This window comes from Dermacentor andersoni, chromosome 5 (assembly GCF_023375885.2).
Source record: "Dermacentor andersoni chromosome 5, qqDerAnde1_hic_scaffold, whole genome shotgun sequence".
Taxonomy (NCBI): domain Eukaryota; kingdom Metazoa; phylum Arthropoda; class Arachnida; order Ixodida; family Ixodidae; genus Dermacentor; species Dermacentor andersoni.
In genome coordinates, this window is record NC_092818.1 from 21514490 (window position 1) to 21540187 (window position 25698).

At 47.9% G+C, this 25698-nt stretch overlaps 1 protein-coding gene across 1 annotated transcript in view; it reads left to right on the plus strand.

The window, feature by feature from the left end:
* LOC126530138 (uncharacterized) overlaps window positions 1-17577 on the plus strand; it is a 31422-nt gene extending 13845 nt beyond the window's left edge. The window contains exon 3 of the mRNA XM_050177565.2: window positions 17424-17577. Coding sequence (XP_050033522.1) covers window positions 17424-17452 — 29 coding nt within the window. The 3' untranslated portion in view covers window positions 17453-17577. The remainder of the gene's footprint in view (window positions 1-17423) is intronic.
* Window positions 17578-25698: the final 8121 nt, after the last annotated feature.

Consider the following 25698-nt stretch of genomic DNA (forward strand, 5'->3'; position numbering starts at 1 on the left):
ATTAGGGTGAAGTTAATTTAGGTGTAGCCTCCACCGACGCCACATCGCGGGGACGCAGAAAATTAGCAGGGTCTCTTATATTATCCTAAGACGACTTCAAGGCAAAAGCCCAAGTGTCAATGCATTAAAGAAGAGCACATGACGTACACATCCTCGCTAATTCGCTTAGCCATCTCTTAATTCGTTTAGATACTTTGCTTAGTCATCCCTCCGAATTTGAAGTTCGAGGGTTAGACTCCCACGGAAGATCGTTGGTTCGAGAGCCATAATTAGCTATATCTTAATTAACTGTCTTAATTAACTTACCTTCATTAAGAACGAAGGTCGCCGGTACGACCCCCACCTATAATCTTGGGTTCGACCCCCGCCAAAGGTCATGGGCTTGATTACCTTAATTAACCATATCTTAATTATCTGTGCATTAGTTAACTTTGCCTTAATCAACACCAGAGGTGGTGTGTTTGACTTGCAACAACGGTATAGGATACGACTACTACCAGAGGCCTTGGGTTCGATTCCGACTAAAGGTGATAGATACGACTCCCACCAATGGCCGTGGATTTGAGTCCCACCAATTTGTCGCGAGATTGAATGACTTAATTAGGTTATCTGAATTAAACTCGCCTTAATTAACATCGAAGGTAATGGGTTCCACTTCCACATATGATCATGGTTCGATTCAAACCAAAGGTCGAGGGCTAGGCAGCCTTAACAACAAAGGCCGTATGTTCGATTCCCATCAAAGGTCGAGGGCTCTTAGCCCTTTTGTACCTTTCTCGTCATCGACACGCTTTCGCTGAAAGTGGACAGACCGATGCGAGAAATAAGGGTTTAGCCTTAATGAATTTGAGCGGCGCCTTCTAGATGCGCAAGCAGGGCAGGCGCCGGTTCACGATATTGATGAGCCGGGAGAACGCGCCTTTCGCGAAGCGACGCACGGCCATGGCTAACTGACCGGAGCCGCAGTTCGCCGCACCACAACTGCCCTTCCCGTTGCGCTACGTCGGCGCAAAGGCCACGCAGTTTTAGGCAGCTCAGGAGGTGAAGAACATCACGATTGAGCCCACGTACTAGGTACTCCTCTTTATCCTACCACTTAACCTCCAACTCCACCTCAGCGTTCCATTACCTGGCCCGCGTCTCTACGACGAGCTACAACAGGCAGTGCTGAACTTCTACGGTGCTACGTACTGCCCTCTTGCTGATGTGTACCGCACAGTGCGCGACTTCTCCCCACGTCGTAGTCGCCGTTCGTCTGTCCCAACCTCAACACCCTCTTCCGCGGTTCGACGGCTTCACCAATTGGACGCACTTCGCTCAAAGCTCCCCGACATCACCGCCAACGACGAAGATGTGTTGCTGCGCCGCCAAGTGTAGCTTCCATCAAATAATGTAAATCTGCGCTGCCAGGGTACGGGCTGTAGCGTATACCGCCTCCACCTGAACGATGCTCAACACCACGCTACACCACGGCACCTACAAGCTAGCGAGAGCGACGCAGCCGCAGCACCGATTTCTGACCTCTCCCCACGCTGGGCGTCCTCTCCTTTTGCCGATTTGCCCTCAGCCCCCCTAGCAAAAGCTCCGACAAACCAGAAATTGGAGGCTGTGAACAATCGTCGCACGACACGGTTAAGGCAGGCAGACTGACACCGCATTCCCGCGACACGAGTCCTCACGGTGTCTCGCATCCACCACCTCATCCTGCCGCTCGTGCCGTGTCTCCATTCGAGCTCACCAAGGACATGAATCGGCGGATATTGCTCCGACTTTCATTGAATTTCTCCCACCTGGGCCAGTGGCTTCATTGATGATCCAATGACGCCTTCTAGGCCATCTCGAGTGCCACTCGCGTCCCAAGACCCAACCTCCGGCACGCACTCTCAACGCTCTTGTCGCGACACGGACGATGTCACACGCAGAGGTGTGCAACTTGCGACGTCGATCGCAAGTCGGCCAAGGCCAGACAAGCACGTGAACAGGCTAAATCCACGGAGGCTCACGCATCTGCGAAAGCGTGACGACCAAGCTTGCGGCGTATCATGTCCACCGCTGACAACTTACGCCCCTCGTTCGTTTCACATGGCCTACGTGAATTGATACAGAGGCATCGGCATTCACACTCGCCGCGCAAGCGGGCTGTATACCTTTCGTCTGTAACGCCACGCTCAGACTAGTCGACTGAAAAAATTTACTGGTCCACTTCGCTTCCAACCGACTTGCATACCACGGCCGTTGGGTATAACAATACACAAAAGAAGAAAGCAGCGGCTTGGTGCTTCAGCCAGCCTGCATTGGGAGCGAACGTGATAGCCGTAGTAACATTCTCGGCCGCTGGGCTCGGCCGAACGGTGCTAGACAAAAAAAAAAAAAAGAAACTCGGGGACCGGACGCGTAGGTTTCCGTGGGTGACGGCATTCGAGAGAGAGAGAGAGTAAACGTTTATTGTAGTAGAGGTTGTCTGCTTATGGTTATAGGCCCCACTAGTTGCAGCCGTTTCGCGAGCCTGGTCAAGGGTCGCCACTTGGCTTCCCGATTCTACCTTCACGAGTCGCGCCTCCCACGACCAGTTATGGAGAGTGTTTTCTAACAGCGGCGAGGTTGGCAGCCGCCGGGCGTGACGTACACTGGAATCCTATGTGTTCCAATGTCCTTGTACCGTCGCACCCCGGGTGTTTGTTGGTGTATTAATCTGGGTACATATTGTGTAGCCTTTATAAATGTGGGAAAGTGTTTGTTTGGAGGTGGCGCCAGTCCCGTGCTTGCCTGTTGTCTAGGTCTGGGTGATGAGGGGCTTTGGTTCGCCTACTTAGTCGTTATAATTTGAAGATTTCTCTTGGCGCACGCAGTGTCGAGGTGTTATCTTGGGTGGTGTGACCCGAAGCTGGGTGGTGTGGCCCTAAACGTCAGACGTCTCGGTGCGCCTGCTAGTTGGAACTAACATGCACAGAAGAATGTCCCAGGTTCTGAGGGTGCTTCTCAGGGAGCCACAGAAGCTGCGCCGATTTCGATTATTCAGCTCATTGCATAGGTGTTAGCGTCGTCTGCCAGCAGGGCTATTCGGCGCGTTAGTTTGCAATTGAGCCGCTCCCGTTTCCAGCGCTTGGTGAGGCTTCTGTGAACCTCCTAGAGGTGAGTTAAATGGCTGTCTATTGCTTGCCTTGTATTGCTCACAGACGTCAGGCGAGAGCGCTCATTACCTCTGAAGTCTCTCCCTTTATAACCAACCGCCACCGACAACACCCGCACGTGACATCACTGCACTAACCCTTCAAAACTAACATGCCGAGGATGACGAAGCCGCCTTTGGCGAAGATAGGTCCTCCTATCGAAACGTTGGCCAGCCTTTCTGAGGCAGCTTATCCCTGTTTACAAACTTTATACCACACTGCCAAATTATGATATTCTCTTTGTGTGTAGCTGTGAAGTTAGCCAGAGTATGGGCTCTCGAAATGTTTTGTGTCTGTGGTTACGATGATTTTCGCATCTCGGTTGCCCGTGCTAAGGCTGCTACGAAGTTTACGCTTTTGTTTTCACTCCTTTGAGCGAGTTGCCGACGTACCGTTCAAGATTGTGACGCTCTTCAAAACATTATTGCATCGGTGAGCACGTATGGTCTATTTTCCCTTTCAGACAAGTGGTGGGTGTAGGCGTTTGTAGTATAGGCTATGTTTGTGGTAGTGGTTTGGTCTGCCTGTTCGACAGTTGTGCGGGTGCGTTTGTATTATGGGTTCCTCCCTGCCTCCTCGTGCTTTCCATTTATCGTTTAGGCGTTCCGAGCTCATTTTTTATGATGTTCGCCACTGCCGGTACGTCAACATTCGCAAGCACGTGTCGCCACTTTGGATCCGGCGACAGCAAAGATGGCTCCATCAGTGAAAGCTGCCCTTTATCGGACACAGACTTGCTGCCCGACTTGTGCAGTGTACCACTTCAAGAATTTCCTGCGACAGTGACGTTACCAGCATGGCCTATAATGGTCTGTCCTCAGCGATACTTCGGCAGTGGGCTCGGTGAAGCGACGGGGATCATGTCTCCAATACAATGTTCCCTGCTTTCTGTCCAGGTTGCCCTGTTCGCCACTGCCGGTACGTCAACATTGACAAGCACCTGTCGCCACTTTGCATCGGACGACAGCAAAGATGGCTCCATTTGTGAAAGCTGCCCTTTATCGAACACGGACTTGCTGCCCAACATGCCTAGTGTACCACTTCAAGAATTTCCTGCGACAGTGACGTCACCAGCATGGCCTGTATAAGGCTGTCCTCAGCGATACCTCGGCAGTAGGCTCGGCGAAGCGATGAGATCATGTCTCCAATGCAACGTTTCCTGCTTTCTGTCCAGGTTGCCCTGTTAGCCACTGCCGGTACGTCAACATTCGCAAGCACGTGTCGGCACTCTGGATCGGACGACAGCAAAGATGGCTCCATCAGTGAAAGCTGCCCTTTATCGGACACGGACTTGCAGCCCAACATGCCCAGTGTACCACTTCAAGAATTTCCTGCGACAGTGACGTCACCAGCATGGCCTGTAAAAGACTGTCCTCAGCGATACTTCGGCAGTAGGCTCGGCGAAGCTACCGGATCATGTCTCCAATGCAACGTTTCCTGCTTTCTGTCCAGGTTGCCCTGTTCGCCACTGCCGGTACGTCAACATTCGCAAGCACGTGTCGGCACTCTGGATCGGACGACAGCAAAGATGGCTCCATCAGTGAAAGCTGCCCTTTATCGGACACGGACTTGCTGCCCAACATGCCCAGTGTACCACTTCAAGAATTTCCTGCGACAGTGACGTCACCAGCATGGCCTGTAAAAGACTGTCCTCAGCGATACTTCGGCAGTAGGCTCGGCGAAGCTACCGGATCATGTCTCCAATGCAACGTTTCCTGCTTTCTGTCCAGGTTGCCCTATTCGCCACTGCCGGTACGTCAACATTCGCAAGCACGTGTCGGCACTCTGGATCGGACGACAGCAAAGATGGCTCCATCAGTGAAAGCTGCCCTTTATCGGACACGGACTTGCTGCCCAACATGCCCAGTGTACCACTTCAAGAATTTCCTGCGACAGTGACGTCACCAGCATGGCCTGTAAAAGACTGTCCTCAGCGATACTTCGGCAGTAGGCTCAGCGAAGCTACCGGATCATGTCTCCAATGCAACGTTTCCTGCTTTCTGTCCAGGTTGCCCTGTTCGCCACTGCCGGTACGTCAACATTCGCAAGCACGTGTCGGCACTCTGGATCGGACGACAGCAAAGATGGCTCCATCAGTGAAAGCTGCCCTTTATCGGACACGGACTTGCTGCCCAACATGCCCAGTGTACCACTTCAAGAATTTCCTGCGACAGTGACGTCACCAGCATGGCCTGTAAAAGACTGTCCTCAGCGATACTTCGGCAGTAGGCTCGGCGAAGCTACCGGATCATGTCTCCAATGCAACGTTTCCTGCTTTCTGTCCAGGTTGCCCTGTTCGCCACTGCCGGTACGTCAACATTCGCAAGCACGTGTCGGCACTCTGGATCGGACGACAGCAAAGATGGCTCCATCAGTGAAAGCTGCCCTTTATCGGACACGGACTTGCTGCCCAACATGCCCAGTGTACCACTTCAAGAATTTCCTGCGACAGTGACGTCACCAGCATGGCCTGTAAAAGACTGTCCTCAGCGATACTTCGGCAGTAGGCTCGGCGAAGCTACCGGATCATGTCTCCAATGCAACGTTTCCTGCTTTCTGTCCAGGTTGCCCTGTTCGCCACTGCCGGTACGTCAACATTCGCAAGCACGTGTCGGCACTCTGGATCGGACGACAGCAAAGATGGCTCCATCAGTGAAAGCTGCCCTTTATCGGACACGGACTTGCTGCCCAACATGCCCAGTGTACCACTTCAAGAATTTCCTGCGACAGTGACGTCACCAGCATGGCCTGTAAAAGACTGTCCTCAGCGATACTTCGGCAGTAGGCTCGGCGAAGCTACCGGATCATGTCTCCAATGCAACGTTTCCTGCTTTCTGTCCAGGTTGCCCTGTTCGCCACTGCCGGTACGTCAACATTCGCAAGCACGTGTCGGCACTCTGGATCGGACGACAGCAAAGATGGCTCCATCAGTGAAAGCTGCCCTTTATCGGACACGGACTTGCTGCCCAACATGCCCAGTGTACCACTTCAAGAATTTCCTGCGACAGTGACGTCACCAGCATGGCCTGTAAAAGACTGTCCTCAGCGATACTTCGGCAGTAGGCTCGGCGAAGCTACCGGATCATGTCTCCAATGCAACGTTTCCTGCTTTCTGTCCAGGTTGCCCTGTTCGCCACTGCCGGTACGTCAACATTCGCAAGCACGTGTCGGCACTCTGGATCGGACGACAGCAAAGATGGCTCCATCAGTGAAAGCTGCCCTTTATCGGACACGGACTTGCTGCCCAACATGCCCAGTGTACCACTTCAAGAATTTCCTGCGACAGTGACGTCACCAGCATGGCCTGTAAAAGACTGTCCTCAGCGATACTTCGGCAGTAGGCTCGGCGAAGCTACCGGATCATGTCTCCAATGCAACGTTTCCTGCTTTCTGTCCAGGTTGCCCTGTTCGCCACTGCCGGTACGTCAACATTCGCAAGCACGTGTCGGCACTCTGGATCGGACGACAGCAAAGATGGCTCCATCAGTGAAAGCTGCCCTTTATCGGACACGGACTTGCTGCCCAACATGCCCAGTGTACCACTTCAAGAATTTCCTGCGACAGTGACGTCACCAGCATGGCCTGTAAAAGACTGTCCTCAGCGATACTTCGGCAGTAGGCTCAGCGAAGCTACCGGATCATGTCTCCAATGCAACGTTTCCTGCTTTCTGTCCAGGTTGCCCTGTTCGCCACTGCCGGTACGTCAACATTCGCAAGCACGTGTCGGCACTCTGGATCGGACGACAGCAAAGATGGCTCCATCAGTGAAAGCTGCCCTTTATCGGACACGGACTTGCTGCCCAACATGCCCAGTGTACCACTTCAAGAATTTCCTGCGACAGTGACGTCACCAGCATGGCCTGTAAAAGACTGTCCTCAGCGATACTTCGGCAGTAGGCTCGGCGAAGCTACCGGATCATGTCTCCAATGCAACGTTTCCTGCTTTCTGTCCAGGTTGCCCTGTTCGCCACTGCCGGTACGTCAACATTCGCAAGCACGTGTCGGCACTCTGGATCGGACGACAGCAAAGATGGCTCCATCAGTGAAAGCTGCCCTTTATCGGACACGGACTTGCTGCCCAACATGCCCAGTGTACCACTTCAAGAATTTCCTGCGACAGTGACGTCACCAGCATGGCCTGTAAAAGACTGTCCTCAGCGATACTTCGGCAGTAGGCTCGGCGAAGCTACCGGATCATGTCTCCAATGCAACGTTTCCTGCTTTCTGTCCAGGTTGCCCTGTTCGCCACTGCCGGTACGTCAACATTCGCAAGCACGTGTCGGCACTCTGGATCGGACGACAGCAAAGATGGCTCCATCAGTGAAAGCTGCCCTTTATCGGACACGGACTTGCTGCCCAACATGCCCAGTGTACCACTTCAAGAATTTCCTGCGACAGTGACGTCACCAGCATGGCCTGTAAAAGACTGTCCTCAGCGATACTTCGGCAGTAGGCTCGGCGAAGCTACCGGATCATGTCTCCAATGCAACGTTTCCTGCTTTCTGTCCAGGTTGCCCTGTTCGCCACTGCCGGTACGTCAACATTCGCAAGCACGTGTCGGCACTCTGGATCGGACGACAGCAAAGATGGCTCCATCAGTGAAAGCTGCCCTTTATCGGACACGGACTTGCTGCCCAACATGCCCAGTGTACCACTTCAAGAATTTCCTGCGACAGTGACGTCACCAGCATGGCCTGTAAAAGACTGTCCTCAGCGATACTTCGGCAGTAGGCTCGGCGAAGCTACCGGATCATGTCTCCAATGCAACGTTTCCTGCTTTCTGTCCAGGTTGCCCTGTTCGCCACTGCCGGTACGTCAACATTCGCAAGCACGTGTCGGCACTCTGGATCGGACGACAGCAAAGATGGCTCCATCAGTGAAAGCTGCCCTTTATCGGACACGGACTTGCTGCCCAACATGCCCAGTGTACCACTTCAAGAATTTCCTGCGACAGTGACGTCACCAGCATGGCCTGTAAAAGACTGTCCTCAGCGATACTTCGGCAGTAGGCTCGGCGAAGCTACCGGATCATGTCTCCAATGCAACGTTTCCTGCTTTCTGTCCAGGTTGCCCTGTTCGCCACTGCCGGTACGTCAACATTCGCAAGCACGTGTCGGCACTCTGGATCGGACGACAGCAAAGATGGCTCCATCAGTGAAAGCTGCCCTTTATCGGACACGGACTTGCTGCCCAACATGCCCAGTGTACCACTTCAAGAATTTCCTGCGACAGTGACGTCACCAGCATGGCCTGTAAAAGACTGTCCTCAGCGATACTTCGGCAGTAGGCTCGGCGAAGCTACCGGATCATGTCTCCAATGCAACGTTTCCTGCTTTCTGTCCAGGTTGCCCTGTTCGCCACTGCCGGTACGTCAACATTCGCAAGCACGTGTCGGCACTCTGGATCGGACGACAGCAAAGATGGCTCCATCAGTGAAAGCTGCCCTTTATCGGACACGGACTTGCTGCCCAACATGCCCAGTGTACCACTTCAAGAATTTCCTGCGACAGTGACGTCACCAGCATGGCCTGTAAAAGACTGTCCTCAGCGATACTTCGGCAGTAGGCTCGGCGAAGCTACCGGATCATGTCTCCAATGCAACGTTTCCTGCTTTCTGTCCAGGTTGCCCTGTTCGCCACTGCCGGTACGTCAACATTCGCAAGCACGTGTCGGCACTCTGGATCGGACGACAGCAAAGATGGCTCTATCAGTGAAAGCTGCCCTTTATCGGACACGGACTTGCTGCCCAACATGCCCAGTGTACCACTTCAAGAATTTCCTGCGACAGTGACGTCACCAACATGGCCTGTAAAAGACTGTCCTCAGCGATACTTCGGCAGTAGGCTCGGCGAAGCTACCGGATCATGTCTCCAATGCAACGTTTCCTGCTTTCTGTCCAGGTTGCCCTGTTCGCCACTGCCGGTACGTCAACATTCGCAAGCACGTGTCGGCACTCTGGATCGGACGACAGCAAAGATGGCTCCATCAGTGAAAGCTGCCCTTTATCGGACACGGACTTGCTGCCCAACATGCCCAGTGTACCACTTCAAGAATTTCCTGCGACAGTGACGTCACCAGCATGGCCTGTAAAAGACTGTCCTCAGCGATACTTCGGCAGTAGGCTCGGCGAAGCTACCGGATCATGTCTCCAATGCAACGTTTCCTGCTTTCTGTCCAGGTTGCCCTGTTCGCCACTGCCGGTACGTCAACATTCGCAAGCACGTGTCGGCACTCTGGATCGGACGACAGCAAAGATGGCTCCATCAGTGAAAGCTGCCCTTTATCGGACACGGACTTGCTGCCCAACATGCCCAGTGTACCACTTCAAGAACTTCCTGCGACAGTGACGTCACCAGCATGGCCTGTAAAAGACTGTCCTCAGCGATACTTCGGCAGTGGGTTCGGCGAAGCGACGGGGATCATGTCTCCAATGCAACGTTTCCTGCTGTCTGTCCTGGTTGGTAGTGTCTGTCTGTACAGAAGTGACGAGAGGTGTCTTGTAGTTGTGCCAAGTCCACATATGGACTTGGCATTGCTTGTCATTGCTTTTGAGTGCTTCTGTACGTTGAAGCGACTGCTTTGCGGAGACGTTGAGCAAAACCCTGGTTCCGGTCTCTCTGTGCCAGAACTGCTTCAGCAACTTGTTGAAGGTCAGCAAGCTATACGAAATAATCTGGCCAATGTGATTTGCAGGCTAGAACCGACAGAAAGAACTGTCGCAAATTTTGGCATGCGCGTGAACGAACTAGACAAAAAGGTGAATGAAATTGTCAGCAAAGACGCAAGAAATTGAGCACCTACATGAAAACGTAGGAGTAGTCCAGGAAACACTGGAATCTTGCAAAGCAAGGTTAGTTGATCAAGAGGATAAAAGTCGAAGGAAGAACTTGATTGTGTTTGGCATCAAAAAAGACGGAAATGAGACTGAAGAAACATTGCGTCATAAGGTTACTGAAGAAATTTTCCACTATGAACTTAGAATTACCAGTTCTTCAGTGGCGCGCATTTACAGGTTAGGTCGCCGAGCTGTGAATTCACCAGTTATCTTGTACTTTCAGGATTACTTTGAAAAACAGGACGTTTGGCGCAATGTTGGAAAGCTAAAGGGAACTGGCCTGTCTATCCAAAACCACTATTCTGCTGAAACAGAGAAAAAGCGTAAATTAGTGCAAAGAATGAAAGCAATATTGACAAGAAGGTTTCACTTATTCACGACAAACTGCGAATTGATAACGCCTACTACGTGTGGGATGATGCATCGAGTACACGGGCGCCAGCACCTATCAGCAGAGGGGATAGTTCTGAAAGATAGCGGTTGCAGCACCAAGCACAAGAACTACGGCTATTGTCTCTAAATGCCAGAAGTATTAAGAATAAAACTAACGCCCTTGAACTACTACTCCTTTCCTATGACCCGCACATTCTTGTTCTTTCAAAAACATGGTTACGCGATGAAATAAGTTATGAAATTATTCCCCTTGGCTATCATGTTTTCAGAAGGGATCGTGGTTCAAGGGGTGGGGGTGTCGCCGTTATTGTGAAGTCATTTGTCCAGGTCACTGTTCTTGACCGAATTCCGGATCACGAAAGCCTGTTTTTAAATGTGTCATGTTGGGGCTTGACCTCCTTATTATGCGCGGTATATCGTGCTCCTGATTCTCAATTAACATTTCTTGAAAGCTTATATGACCACTTGTTAACGAAGCGTGAAAACAATGTGATTATGACGGGGGATTTCAATCTACCAAGCTTGGATTGGAGGGGTTTAGCTTACGGGAGCTGTGCCTCTGGTGATGTAATTATGGACACCTTGTTAGCTTTAAGCCTTAAACAAATTCTGCGTGACTGTACCCGTAAAAATGCTGTCTTAGATTTGTTCTTTGTCAGTGAATTGTTCTCTAATGGTGAACTCAGGGTTGAGCCTTGTATTTCTAATCACCATTTGCTTTCTTTTTCTTGTCGTACCGATAGCGTTGATAGTACTCGAAATTTGTCTGTCGCAACGTCCATGATTTTGACCGCGCTCACGACGCTTCTATTTTTGATTATTTGGATGATTAACTGCTACGTACTAATGAGGGTGATGTACACCGCTTATGGCAACACCTCAAGGAAGGCATCTTATTTTCTGTCAGAAATTTTGCACCTCAACGGAAAGTGAGAAATAAGCGTCGAAACCCTTGGGTGAGTCGCGATATCATTCATTTGAAGCGGAAACTTCAACATCTTCGCCGACAACATTCTACATCTTCTCAGTATTTTCAGAATTCGAAAGATGAATTAGCACATGAACTGTCAACTTCGAAATCCCATCATTCTAATGTTACTCTTCCTTCATTCATAAAAACAGATCCCTGCAAGTTTTGGAATTACCTTGGTCATCAAAAAGAGGTCATAAGAGAAATTAAAACTGATGATGGGAACCTCGTTACCAATGAGAAGGAAAGAGCTGAGCTCTTTAATGTATACTTTCAAACTGTTTTGGGGGGCCTTTCAGATATGGTTTTTCATGCACCGAAATGATCCATCGATCCTGCCGAGGTTCCTGTCGTTACCAGAGACGGGGTTTTGTCTTTGCTTCGTAAAATAAATATTCGGAAAGGTCATGGTCTTGACGGCATTCCAAGTGCTTTTTTAAAGCGTTATGGCGGACCAGATCTCGGAGCATCTTGCTAAAATTTTCACTTTATCTCTGCAAACCAGTGAGTTGCGTAAGGATTGGAGGAAGGCTCGTGTTGTACCGATCCATAAAAAAGGGGATAAGTTACGCGTGACTAATTACCGACCGGTATCAATTATTTATACATCCTGCAAACTCCTAGAGCACATCGTGGCCCGCTTTACAAATGACTTTTTAAAGGAAAAGGATATCCTATCACCTTTTCAGCATGGATTCAGGAAGGGCATGTCAACCACTACTCAACTAATTGCGATCGTTCATGACTTTCTCAGCGTACTGGATAACTCGGGGTAGATCGATGTTCTTTTTCTGGATGTGGCGAAAGCTTTTGATAAGGTACCGCATTAAAAACTTCTTTATAAATTACAGTTAATTGGTCTTCCGCTGTATCTTGTAGAATGGCTCAGAGCATACTTAGGTGGTAGAACGCTGTCTGTTGATGTGAATGGCGCCCTTTCTGAATGGCTTGCTGTTGCTTCCAGTGTTCCTCAGGGTAGTGTTTTAGGAACTTTGCTTTTTAATATGTATAAATGATTTAGTAAATGTCAGTGCCCGGTCAGTGCCAATAAGATTGTTCGCAGATGACTGCGTTGTATATAAAGAAATAACATCAACAGAAGACCATCAATTGCTCCAATAATCATTGCTTAAAGTATGTCACTGGTGTGAGGAATTGAATATGGATTTAAACATTGCTAAGAGTGTGCTTCTCTGAGTTACGCGAAAAAGAAATGTTAGCTATTACCAATATTGCCTCCACAAGTCACATTAGCGAGGTCTCACAATATAAATATCTAGGAATAACTCTTAACAACCGTTTAGCCTGGGGCACTCATATCTCTGAGATCTGTTCAACTGCATTCTCGAAGCTCTGTTTCTAGAGACGAAAATTAAAACATATTCCAAGCCATATTAAGCTCTTGGCTTAGAAAACTTTCATCAGGCCCAAACTTGAATACTCCTCCGTAATTTGGGACCCCCACACTAAGAAAGACATCTATCAATTAGAGCTCGTTCAGAGAAAGGCAGTACGTTTCATTTTTCATAAATACAGAAGATCAGACTCCCCAACACAGCTTATGAAGGACAATAATATCCCGTTGCCTAGTACACGTGGAAAACTGACCCGCATTTCTTTCCTTCATAAAATTTTGGTAGGAAAGCTTAGCATTGCTGCCCCCTCATTCCGCAGGCACTCCACTACTCGAAGGACTCGCCACTATAGCGAACACTCATTACAGCCTATGTTTGCTAAAACAAACTCATTTAAGCGCTGTTTCTTCCCTCAAACAATAGCTGATTGGAACGCGCTTCCTGAATCGGTTTTTCGATCTCCTGACGTGGAACAGGCCCTTCAAAATTTGTTTCTTCAGTAGAAAGGAAAGAATTTTCTTATGGAAAATTTCAATGTTCATTGCTTTCGTTTCTACTCTGCATTTTTTTAATTTTTGGTACTGTTGTATGTCACATGCAACGTAATTTTTTTTGGCATGTACGTGCTATTATGATTTGTGTTTTCATGCCCCTCCTGCTTGGGCCAATTCCGGCTTCCAGTATTATGAAATAAAATAAAACTCTGAACTTGCCTTTAGTTGTCTGTTCGCGGGAACTATTTCTTTTTATTGCTCGTTTTGTGTAATAGGTGTGGTTGTGGAAGACGCCACCGCTGCCCAGCTTAACTGTGGATTTGTCACAACTGAGGCCGCCTTCGGTGCTTCTCTGGGTGACCGTTGCGTCTTCCTTGCTTCTCCTCCCTGGACATGCTCTCGTCTCAGTGAGCGGGATCTTCTCTGGTGAGGTGACGCCGGTCTGGACCGTGCGTTCACTGGGTGCGGAGATGGCGATCTCGTCCTTTCCTGTCGGTCGCTTTGATCGCTCTTATGGCCGTTTGTGTAGTCCGATTCCTCATCCTCTGAGGCGAACCAACGTGCTTTTTTTCTGCACTGCACTGTGCTTGTCAGCGCTCTTTCTGACTTGAGGTTTTTTGGTTGTTTGAGGCGTCGTTGGCAGCTGCGGACCGCGGTGACGTGGACCAACTCACACGAGGAAGGCATATTATTTTCTGTCAAAAATTTTGTACCTCAACGGAAAGTGAGAAATAAGCGTCGAAACCCTTGGGTGAGTCGTGATATTATTCATTTGAAGCGGAGACTTCAACATCTTCGCCGACAACATTCTACATCTTCTCCGTATTTTCAGAATTTGAAAGATGAATTAGCACAGAAAGTGTCAACTTCGAAATCCCATTATTTTAATGTTACTCTTCCTTCATTCATAAAAACAGAATGCCACCCGTGTGAGCCTGCTTTGGCTTACATGGGTGGCCGCCACTGGGTTTCCGAGTCCACAGATTCGGCATGAACAGACGGGCTGTGAACAGACGTCTGTCTGATGCACTTTTCCATGACATGTTTGGCGCACCTGAACAGTAGCACAATCAGGATGACATGGGAGTTCGCTTCCGTTGTAGTACACCACCCGAAGTAGCGACTGGCCAAGGAATGTAAAGGCGGCGCTCTTAAGTTCTCCGATCATTCTTGGTTGGGTAAGTTCGACGCCTTGAGTCCGTATACGTATGTTTGCTGGGATGGTCTCCGGTGGCGTCCGAGGTGGAAATCCGTGTATAACTCCTAGGATAGCTTCCTCTCCGGGGTCAGCGTATACGTTAACATCATGCGAACGTCCGTCAATAGCAATGGAGTGGACTCGGCGTGCCTGCTCCGCGAAGTCCTGACGAATTGGCGATATTGGCGCCGGCCTTTATACGGAGCAAAAATTGCTCACCTGTTATTTGTTAGTCGCAGGCCGTGACGATTGCTTCAACAAGGGCTGGCATGCTGATAGGTTCCAAAAGCAGTCAGTGCGGGAGGATAACTATATTGAAGTCGTCCTTAGGAAGAGGAGGAACTTTAGGTATCCGTCTTCGACGTTTTCTTTGTTTCGCCGGGTTAGTGCTGCCTATTGAGTCGGTGTTTCGCTTGCGCTCTCGCGCTTGCTGCTTCTTTTGCAGTAGTGCCAGGACTGGCTGTCAGTCATCGTCCCTCCGCTGGCGTCCCCCGGCGTTGTGGTGAAAGGAGCCTGCTACTCCGTCTTCTGTTCTGTCTAGATGTATTAGATCCATGTTATTCGCTGGTGTGGTCTCACCTTGCATTCCCGTAGCCATGCCCAGACAGAACGGTTGCTGCTGTTTGCATTCCTGACGCGTTGGAGCAGCCCCGGCTGATGCTCTGAGCTGGCGTCGCGGTATCGACGCTACCCAATGGTCCGGGTTTGTAGGATGACTGGGCTTTGCCAGCTTCACCAATGGCCACGTGGGCAACACGCCCCTGTTCATCATATCCTCACGAGTCGACTGGTATCTCGATGCCATCGGTGGAAGCACAAGTCTACCAAAAACACATCGAAACGCAGAATGCGATGCGACGGCGTTTGCGCGCGTTTGCTATGCCGATTCCAGAAAGACTTTGTATTAAGGGTATTTGGGGCTGGTCAAGCTGCTACGAGCAGCTTTTTTCCCCACTTTACCCCCGCAAAGCTGTATTTAGTTTTTGTGGAAATAAAGCATACATACATACATACATACATACATACAGACCCTAACTGGTGGCGCCACGGCGGATCACAGCGCTTCCAAAGCACGCGGCACGCCGTGCCTTTTTTTCTTTTCCAGCGGCAGTGGCGCTACATAGACTGACCACGGACCCTGTTTAACCCTCTAACTTGCTGCTCAACAGTATTGTTGATCTCACAAAAATATCTGCAGACTCTATACAAAACCAAACATTAGCCTTTGTCTTTTAATTTACCATAATTCATGTACCGGCTCAACAGCGGTAGTCACAAAAATGTCGACTGTGAGTAGCAGCAGATGTTTTGGTGACAAAACTCCAAGACTTTATTGGTATCGTCTTCGCGGACGCTCTGGTCACATCGCTAATGAGAATTTTTTTCCTTTGTTTAATAAAGCTATTATTTTTTTTTCTCCAGTGAGCTGCATCTCACGAACACACATTTACCTTGCCAGAGTAAGTATCGAACACAAGTTTTGGACCGCACAATTGTCTCTAACCGCTGATCAAGAATATTTTTGACCCTCTTATTCTCCTCGTTTTACCAGAAACCTTTTCATATTTAATTTGGTACATATTTCAACAATATTAAGAAGACATAAAGCAATATAAAACATTCCAGGTCAGGTCTTTCCTATCTTGCCAGTTAAAGGGTTAAACTCGCGGACAACTTTCTTTGGCTATGAAGAAAAAGCTACGGAAGAAAAGCGGGCACAAGTGACAGTGCTTCTCAAAATAGTCCCATGTTTTAATCCACTACAAACACCTTATTAGCAACAGTCAAATAAGGCAAAACAATACCACTGAGTTTAAAATTTTGTTTATTGTGCGGCTTTTGCCTCCCGCGTCTGGGCAAATGCCGCACGTCGCACGTGGAAGCTGCATCGATTCAGCATCTGTTCTAAGCAACCAAAAGCACTGTCAAGCTATAGCGAAAGAAATTCAAGAAGAGGGGAAACTCGGCAAAAACTGACAACACAAATTTATCACGCCTAGTCTTAATCCCATCTGTTAGTTGACACGAGCATCGAAAAAAAATCTGGAACGTACCCTCGACCTTTAATTTTCGGCGGACTTTCGCCTCATGGGTCATATCTTCTTAAGACAACTTGTACAATACATGACACGTTTCTCTCACTATTTTTTTTCGAAATTCACCCTGAAGTGATTACTAAAAATATTCATTCTGGATATGAAATACGGTGCATGTGTGAAGAAGTGGTTTACTCATACTCGTCTCAACGCTTTTGATAAATTTGATACTAACTTGATGTCTCCATGTCATCCCAGACGGCGGGAAGCAACCTCAAGGTACACTTCGATATCGCTCAGATTGCGGAAAAATACCTGACGCGGGATCAACATGGCTATGTCCTACAATTATTTCCATCTCCACCTCTGCGTTTAGGCAATAAAATACAGTTTTTACCATAGCAAACATGAAGATTTATTTATTTTTCGTCACCTACACGGAGACGCAACTTTTCCCAACTAACCATGGTATTTCCATTTTAAAAATGCTTTTCACGTTCGTAGCCTAACAGTGGGCATTAAAAACCTCCTTGAAACTAGAGCGTTATGTCCCATAGCTGTATCAGGATACCAAAAGGATATAATACTTTTGCGTTGAAACAAGTAAAGAGAAACCAAGTAACTTGAAGCAACAACGCATTTCAATGAGAATGTGAAGTAACATAATGAATGTCCCGTGAGCGCTCACGGGACATCATCCCTTCATCCTCATTGTCATATGCTAAGGTCACTGTTAATTTCCTTTTTTACTTACAAGCACATAAAACTTCTGGTAGGATATGTTGAATAAAGTTATCCTGAACACAAATATATATTTTGAATCCATGCAGTGATGCAGGTAGCTTTCGGAGCTGTTCATATTGTTCAAAAGACAGCCACCATTCCTTTACTAGTTGGCGCTGTAGATATTTCCAAAATGTGGTGCTATTCCAATTTCTTTATTTTCATGCACGTACCTCTCTCTATTTCCAGGAGACTATGCGCGAGGCCCGGGTTGCTGATGCCACGGATGCGTCACACCACCGTCTTGTGGGAGCAAGTACTCGCCAAACATCGCCAGCCGCGTTCTAAATAAAGGCTTTGGATGAAAAAATTACGACAGAACCCATCCAAAGGTCATTCTCGATGGTGATGTGCTTTGCATTTAAATAATGCACCGTATTCCTAAAGTGGTGTTTATTTTTACCTATCTTGGTCATTCTTGGTATTTCCTTGCTCCCGCTATATAGAATGTACACTGCCTCCAGTCTCGGTCAACTTTTGTGCGGCATTCGCTTGCGAAAGTCAAAAATGAGCATGACGGCGTTACGCAGACTGTACGACGATGCAGTGCCGACGATGCAAAGACGAAGAGGGGAGGGTGTCGATGGAACAGCAAAGGCCGTATGACGACGAAGGCACGATAAAAGGTTGATTCTGAAATGACCACATCAAACGAGGACATTGTGAGGACGCCTGTATGAAGACAATGCGATGACGATCGTTTCACAAAAAGGCGTCCTTACCACGGTATGACGAGGTCCTGATAAACAAGCTGGAATGCCCACTATTGCATGACCACTGACGGAGCGACGTCAATGGCACGATAACGGATGCATCAGCGCGAGTGTCTGTCGGTGACGAAATGGCGACGATAGCATAACAATCATGGCATAATCCTGATCAAATGACAGGACGATTACAATAAAAAAAGAAAATGAAATGACACCGATAGAAGGACATAGGCAGAATAATGACGGCGGCATGATGGCAATGGGTTTACGTTTCTCAATGGACGATTGCCAAACGACAGGGCGACGCGTCCTGACGACAATTGTATGACGATGAACGAGTGACAACAATGATATGACAATGATGGAGTGTCGACAACGGCATGGCTAGGGTTGGATGATGAAGTCAGAATGATGATGATGGAATGAGCACGACGGCTCCACGACGACGGCATGACGAAGCTGAAACGACAAAAATGAAACGACTACAACCGCATCCCATTGATGCTATTGTAACGTGGTAGTGGCGCTTAAGAAACACAGCAGCAAAAGTGTCAATAGCGTGAATAACATTTTATTGGCCGAACCTGTGCCCACAAAAGCATGTTGTACTCAAAGCAGAAAGTGGCCAACCCAGTTGGCGATCGTCGAAAATCTGAACTGCCGGTCAGGCGCGTCGGCTTTTAAACATGAGTCATCGATGCTTTGAAAGTAATCGCTAGGGCCCGCATGTCTTCCAGAAAGTGCTACAGAATTCGCGTTACGCATACAATCAGATTGAACAAGCTTCGGTGTCAACAAACAACGCATAGAGGCATCGATAACATTCTAGTAAGTTCCAATCATGCAAGCGCGTCTTGCGTTGGGCAATAGCTTTTGGTTGTTAATGAGTGAAATGCAGCCCCCGAGAAAAGAATAAATAAATACGCATATAGGGGGTTTATTTATTTATTTATTTATTTAATTAATTAATTTATTTATTTATTTCATACTGCACACCTAGTTCAGGTCTAAGCAGGGTGGTTAAACACAACAATAATACACTGCATTATGCAATCAAGCAGGGAAGTAGGACACAACAGTAGCACAATGAATCAATCAATTGAGACAGGCAACAACGAGTTATTCCAGTCTGTTATAGTTCGGGTAAAAAAGAATACTTCAATACATCCGTCCGTGCAAAATAAGGTGTTAGTGAATTCGGATGATGGTGTCGAGTAAGTCTAGACGTTGAACTAGACAGATAGGATGCAGGAATAATTGATAAGTCACCATTAAAAAGCATGGAAAGAAATCAGAATCTTGGGTGTTGCCTTCGCTGCTCAAGGATTTCGATGCCATTACCACGCATTATTTGTGAGGGGCAATCATATCGAGAGAATTTTGAATATATGAATCGCATGGCTTTCTTCTGTATCCTTTCGAGATATTTAATATTTTGTTTAGTAAATGGGTCCCAAACAACACATGCATATTCAAGTTTCGGTCTAAGTAATGAATAATAAGCAAGCAGTTTTACGTTAGGTGGGGAAATTTTAAGTTTATGTCGCAAAAACTAATTTACGCGAGGCCGAAGAACAGATATCAATGTGTGAATTCCTTGATAAATTGTACGCAATTGTGACACCCAAATACTTATATTTTGTTTCTTCCTGCAACGGCAACGAACCTAATGTGTGACTAAAGGTTAGTGAAGCTTTCTGACGAGTGAAGCGAAGAAAGACCGTAATTTCAGCGTTAATCTGCATTCCCCACATATTGCACCAATCAATAATGCCAGCTGGAGAAGTATTTAAATCAGTTTGATCATTTGTTGAAGTGATTTCTCTGAAAAGCACACAGTGGTCCACAAACAACCTAATTTGCACACTGGAATGGATTGAAGTAGTAATATCATTTATGTAAAGTGAAAAGAGCATTGGTCCTAGGATACTTTGTTGAGGAACTTTCGAGTTGACCGGAAGGCAGCCAGAGTGTTGTTTATTAATTTCCACGAACTGGCGGCGATTTGTTAGATAGTTTGTTTTCCATGCAATCGATATTCATGGGAGCTGAAGATGTCTAAGTTTTAGTATTAATTTGTCATGTGGAACTGTATCGAAGGCTTTGCTAAAATCAAGAAATACAGCATCAATTTCATCATTTTATCAAGGCATGAGGCGATTGAATGAATTACGGTGACAAGATCTGTAACTGTTGAATAGCCTTTTCGAAATCCGTGCTGAAAATTAGACAGTATCGAATGTTTATCTACAAATTCGTTAATCTGATTGGCAACAATATGTTCAATTGGTTTACAACATGAGTATGTCAATGATATTGGACGGTACTTTTCTAACAATGAACAGTAGCCCTCTTTGAATACGGGTACAACTCTGGCTATCTTCCAGTAATTTTCCAGCACGTAACGAAGCACGAAATATATTAAGAAGGAACCTTGAAATAGTTTCAGCATTACGTTTCAAAAAAATGTTCGGATGGTTGTCAGGAGTACAGGAAGATTTAGTTTTAAGTTAACTAGCATCAAAACTAAGCCAGTGTATGAAATAAAATTAGCTTCGGATGGGTGAAACTTTTTGCGCTTGGATGAACTAATGCGAGAATTAGAAAATACACTATGGAAATAATAATTGAAATGACTCGCAATATCTCTGTGATCGGTAATGATTGATCCATCGATGCAGATTTGTGCTACTGGCTTCTTTTTTTCGCTCAAGTAATTCGACAACTTTTCGGGCTGTTCAACAATAAAGTTTGGTAGTACTGTATTGAAGCAGCGTTCCTTCGAGGTACGTACTGCATGTGCAAGGTTTTCATTCATTTCTTTAACTCGATCAGGTTGTAATCGTGTTTTCTTTACCCATATTATCTTTTTTTATCTTGCGGGCCATGTTAATAATATCACGTGTTATCCACAGTGTTTGTTTGCGGGCTAGATTTTATTTATCAGGCAGAAATTTATCAATACAGAACTGACACATGTTTTTGCAACGGCGCCGAAATTCTATGATATCACTGTCGCTAAAGTCGGGGAAGGCATGTTTCCATATGTTCTGTTACGGCTACATAATTGGCACATGAGTAGTCCTTGAAGGAACGCTTCACAGGTTTCTCAGATGGCGTGGAAGAGACTATGGATGCATCGATACTGAGAAGTAGGTGATCAGATATACCTTCTACAACTGCAACGGTATATTCAGTCCACATCCTGCGTAAAAATAGGAGATCAAGCACATATCAACAAGGTCGTTGCACACGTGTTGGCTCCTGAATGACTTGAATTAGGTCATGCGTTAGCATTGTGTTAAGCATGCTGTTTAAATGTTTGCTATTTCGTGAAAGTGCTTGCAAACGCTCCGAAACGATGTCAGGTAAGTTTAGGTCACCTACAAGGAACTATTTGTTTGACTGGAATTGGGACATGCTTTCTTGTACCTTGACTGGATACTCAGGTGGTGCATCGGGAGGTCTGTAACATTCGCAAAAAAAATTTGAGGCGCCAACACGTGATTTTTATACATAAGCATTCGAGACTTGTATCGTCTTCCAGGAGAACACCTTCTATATGTAGTTTAATAAGGACTGCAACACCGCCTCCCCTAGAATTCCGGTCCTTGCGGAATACTAGGTAACAGTGTGGGAACACATCCTCGTCACCTATTTCGGACCGCAACCACGTCTCCGTTACAACTGCGATGTGTGAACTGTGCTCCAAGAAAGTAATTTCAACATTTTCTATTTTGTTTAGGACGCTGCGAGCGTTTAGGTGAATAATACGCAAGTGTTAGTCGAATTTTTGGGAAGAGCGTCAGGTTTCTTGCTGCGATGAGGGTTTATTCATGATTTTGACGCGCATGTTCTTTGCCTCATCCCAGAAAAAAAGTTCTTTATCAAGCTTATGTTTATCATGAATCGGGTCTATTTTTTTACCCCAAAGTTTCTCAGCTTGCGCGCCTTCCCAAAGAAGCTTCCTTTTTTTGTGTAGCTTGTGAGTAATCGTTTCTAATGCTTATGCTCGTCCCTTTAAGTTTTGCACAGTTTTAAAATATTAGTTTGTTTCCATTAAAATCCTGAAGATATATGATAACTGGACGGTCAGTGCTTTTTCGGCCAAGTCTGTGAATGCGGCCCATGGAATTGCACTCTACTTTCAACTTATCTTCCATTACCTCAGTGATAACCTTTTCCTTAAGCAGCACTTCAGTTTCATAGAGGATAACAGTTATGCCATGAATTACTATATTTGACCGCCTGTTGCGATCTTCCAGATCTGTTATTTTTTTTTTTGCCTGCAAACCAATGACATGCTCCAATGATTTAACCGTGGTTTCAACCTGATCATCATGAGTAGGAGAAGCTTCTGAAAGCTTTTGTTCAATCTTAGTGAGCATCTGTTGAAGGTTACCAATCATTTTTGTAGCGTTGGCTAGTTGAGCTTTCATTTCCGAAATATCATTACAAATAGTGGTTTTACCCTCAAGTAATTGTTCAAACAGTTCTTTCTGTGTTGTATCAGAGTTGCTCTCAACGTCCCCACAAAGATGTAACTTGGACGCATGAACACACTCATAGGCTAGGTCGAGACATTTTCATGGGCATGGCAGGACAATAATGCTGCGACAATCACTGCGCAATGAATTGCCGTAGGGACTACTGACCTGCAGAATAAAACACAGATTTCTGGTTAGTGACATAGCCAGGCTGCGTCCGCCGTGCCCACGGAAGACGAACTCGTGAGGTGCTTCCTTTATAGCTGCGCGGTGAGGTGACGCCACGACTTCCAGGTGGCGTCGCTAGCAGAGTCTCGTTGTGAGGAAATGCCGTCGCTGTAATTTTGTCGGCGGAATAATCAGGACGTAGTCGATAGGTTTTGATGATGCCACCAGCTTGCGGACACGTGTAGCCATTTGTTGCCGTAGATGCGACGAGCTGCAGAATGCAGAGCAGATTTGTGGTTAGTGACATAGCCAGGCTGCGTCCGCCGTGCCCACGGAAGACGAACTCGTGAGGTGCTTCCTTTATAGCTGCGCGGTGAGGTGACGCCACGACTTCCAGGTGGCGTCGCTAGCAGAGTCTCGTTGTGAGGAAATGCCGTCGCTGTAATTTTGTCGGCGGAATAATCAGGACCTAGTCGATAGGTTTTGATGATGCCACCAGCCTGCGGACACGTGTAGCCACTTGTTGCCGTAGATGCGACGAGCTGCAGAATGCAGAGCAGATTTGTGGTTAGTGACATAGCCAGGCTGCGTCCGCCGTGCCCACTGAAGACGAACTCGTGAGGTGCTTCCTTTATAGCTGCACGGTGAGGTGGCGTCACGACACAATTTTCCTAACATAATACGTGTCAACCCCAAACAATCTTGCAATGCTCTGAAACTAAATGATAGCTCCAATAACATTTCCTTGACTTCAAACTTCCTTGGTTCAAACGTGCCGCTTTATCAGTGGTCAGACGTAATGAACTCCTATTTTTCTTCTGTTTTCACTCATGAGCACGCACTTAAGGGCTTTGATTTGCCCAGCCACCGTTTTCCCCTCATTAATTCCCAAGGCATTATGAAACTTATAAAAAACCAAGATTTCTAGTGCCACCAGGCCAAATAACATCACTGCCAAGAGACTAAAAGGTACGAAAGAAATTCCCAGTCTAATATTACAAATACTTTTTACCCCCGTCCATTACTGATAGTTCACTTCGAGATGACTGGAGGGTTAGTAAAGTGGTACCGGTATATAAGTCAAGGAGCCACTCTGATCCTTCCAAGTATCGCCCCATTTCCCTAACGAGTATTCCCTGAAACTCCTACAACATATAATATTGCTACGGAACAATATATGCGATCACGAAAAGGCGAGCAGTGTGAAGACGACGACGATGATTAGAAGCTAGCGCGGGCTGTTGCCTCTTGGCCAAGCGCAGCGTATCTTCTTGTAAATATACTTGTACATAGCTTTTCGTCTGCATCTTCCTACGTAACTTATCTGGTGGAGTTGGACGTTCCTTGTACCTCACCACGGAGCTTCGCAGTGGACGGTACGTCGAGCCTTCCTTCATGGCTCCCGGCGACGACAACCCGACTGCGCCGGCTCCGACACCTGCTGCCACTTCGACGACCTACATCACTCTTCCCGCTCCCCGTGATCCTGGCGTATTCTCGGGCAAAGATGGGGAAGACGTCGATGACTGGATCAGCCTGTATGAACACGTCAGCCACAATAACCGGTAGGACCCTACTGTTATGCTCGCCAACGTAGTCTTTTAGCTCGGCGGCACACCTAGAGTTTGGTATCGCACGCACGAAGATGAGCTCACCAGTTGGGATTCACTTAAGACACAGCTTCGAGACTTGTTCGGCAACCCCTACGGTCACCAACTTGCCGCACAGAAGGTGCTTTCCGGCCGTGTGCAGACCTCAACAGAGCCCTATCTCACGTACATTCAAACGTCTTGGCTCTGTCCCGCAAAGTTGACACCCACATGGCTGAGTCAGACAAGAATGCCCACATCCTCAAAGGCATTGCCGATGACGCCTTCAACTTGCTCGTGTGCAACAACGTAGCGACGGTGGATGCTGTTATAAAAGAGTGCCGCCGCCTGGAACTCGCTAAAAGCCGACGTATTGACAAGCAGTTTGCCCGTCTGCCCAACACCACAGCGACATCTTCCTGTGCCGACACTCCTCGTCCCAACAACACTGCCGATGTTACCAGGATCGTCCGGCGTGAGATCGAGGCCGCCTATCCGGCTGCCTTCGACTCCAGTCCCACCAACACATCTGCAGTCACGGTCTGACTGATCCAGGCAGTTGTCCGCCAAGAGTTCGAAAACATGGGTCTTCACACCATCTGCTCGGCCCATCGTCCTGATACCCGCCCGCCATCTTCGATTCCGCCCCGTCCCGCATCTTCTTACCCACCACGTTTCCGCAACCCATCTGAATGGCGCACTGCTGACGACAAGCCCATTTGTTTCCACTGCCATCTAATCGGGCACATTTCTCGGTACTGTCGCAGTCGCTGGAGTTCCCCGACCCGGTCTACTTATACTGCCTACTCTCGCCCCCCAGGTGGCCCTTCTCGTCCCTATGCCGCACGCTCCGATAAGCCACCGCTGATTCTCCTGCACCGAACCGCTCCTATTCTCGTTCGCCTTCGCCCCAACGACGACAATCTCGCTCTCCCCAGCCCCGTCACTCCTATTCGCCGACTCCCTTCGGACGCCGCTCCCAGCCGGAAAACTAGACAATGCAGCGCCTCGAGGTGACACTGCATTGCTCCCTACGCCGCGAAATCCTCTACTGACGTTGCCCACTCATCTGAACCTTCTTGACCTGCAAGTCGACGGTGTTTCTGTGTCTGCACTCATAGACACTGGGGCGCATTTGTCCGTAATGAGCGCTGACCTTCGTAACCGGCTCAAGAAAATTATCACGCCCGCTACGACGCCTGTTGTCCGTGTCGCCGATGGCGGAACAACCCCCGTAATTGGTACGTGTACCGCCCGCGTCTCCTTCGCCGATCGCTCAACAATCGTGCTATTCAAAGTCATCGCCCACTGTCCCCACGACATCATCCTCGGCTTAGACTTCCTCTCCACACATTCTGCTCTCATCGATTGTTCCGCCAGTACTCTCCGCCTTGACCTGCCTGTTCTGGATCCTGCTGAACCACACCCCAGTCGCCTCAGTTCTGTCGACTTCGTTCGCTTGCCACCTTCGGCACTGACCTACGTTGACCTAGTGTCATCCCCACCAGTC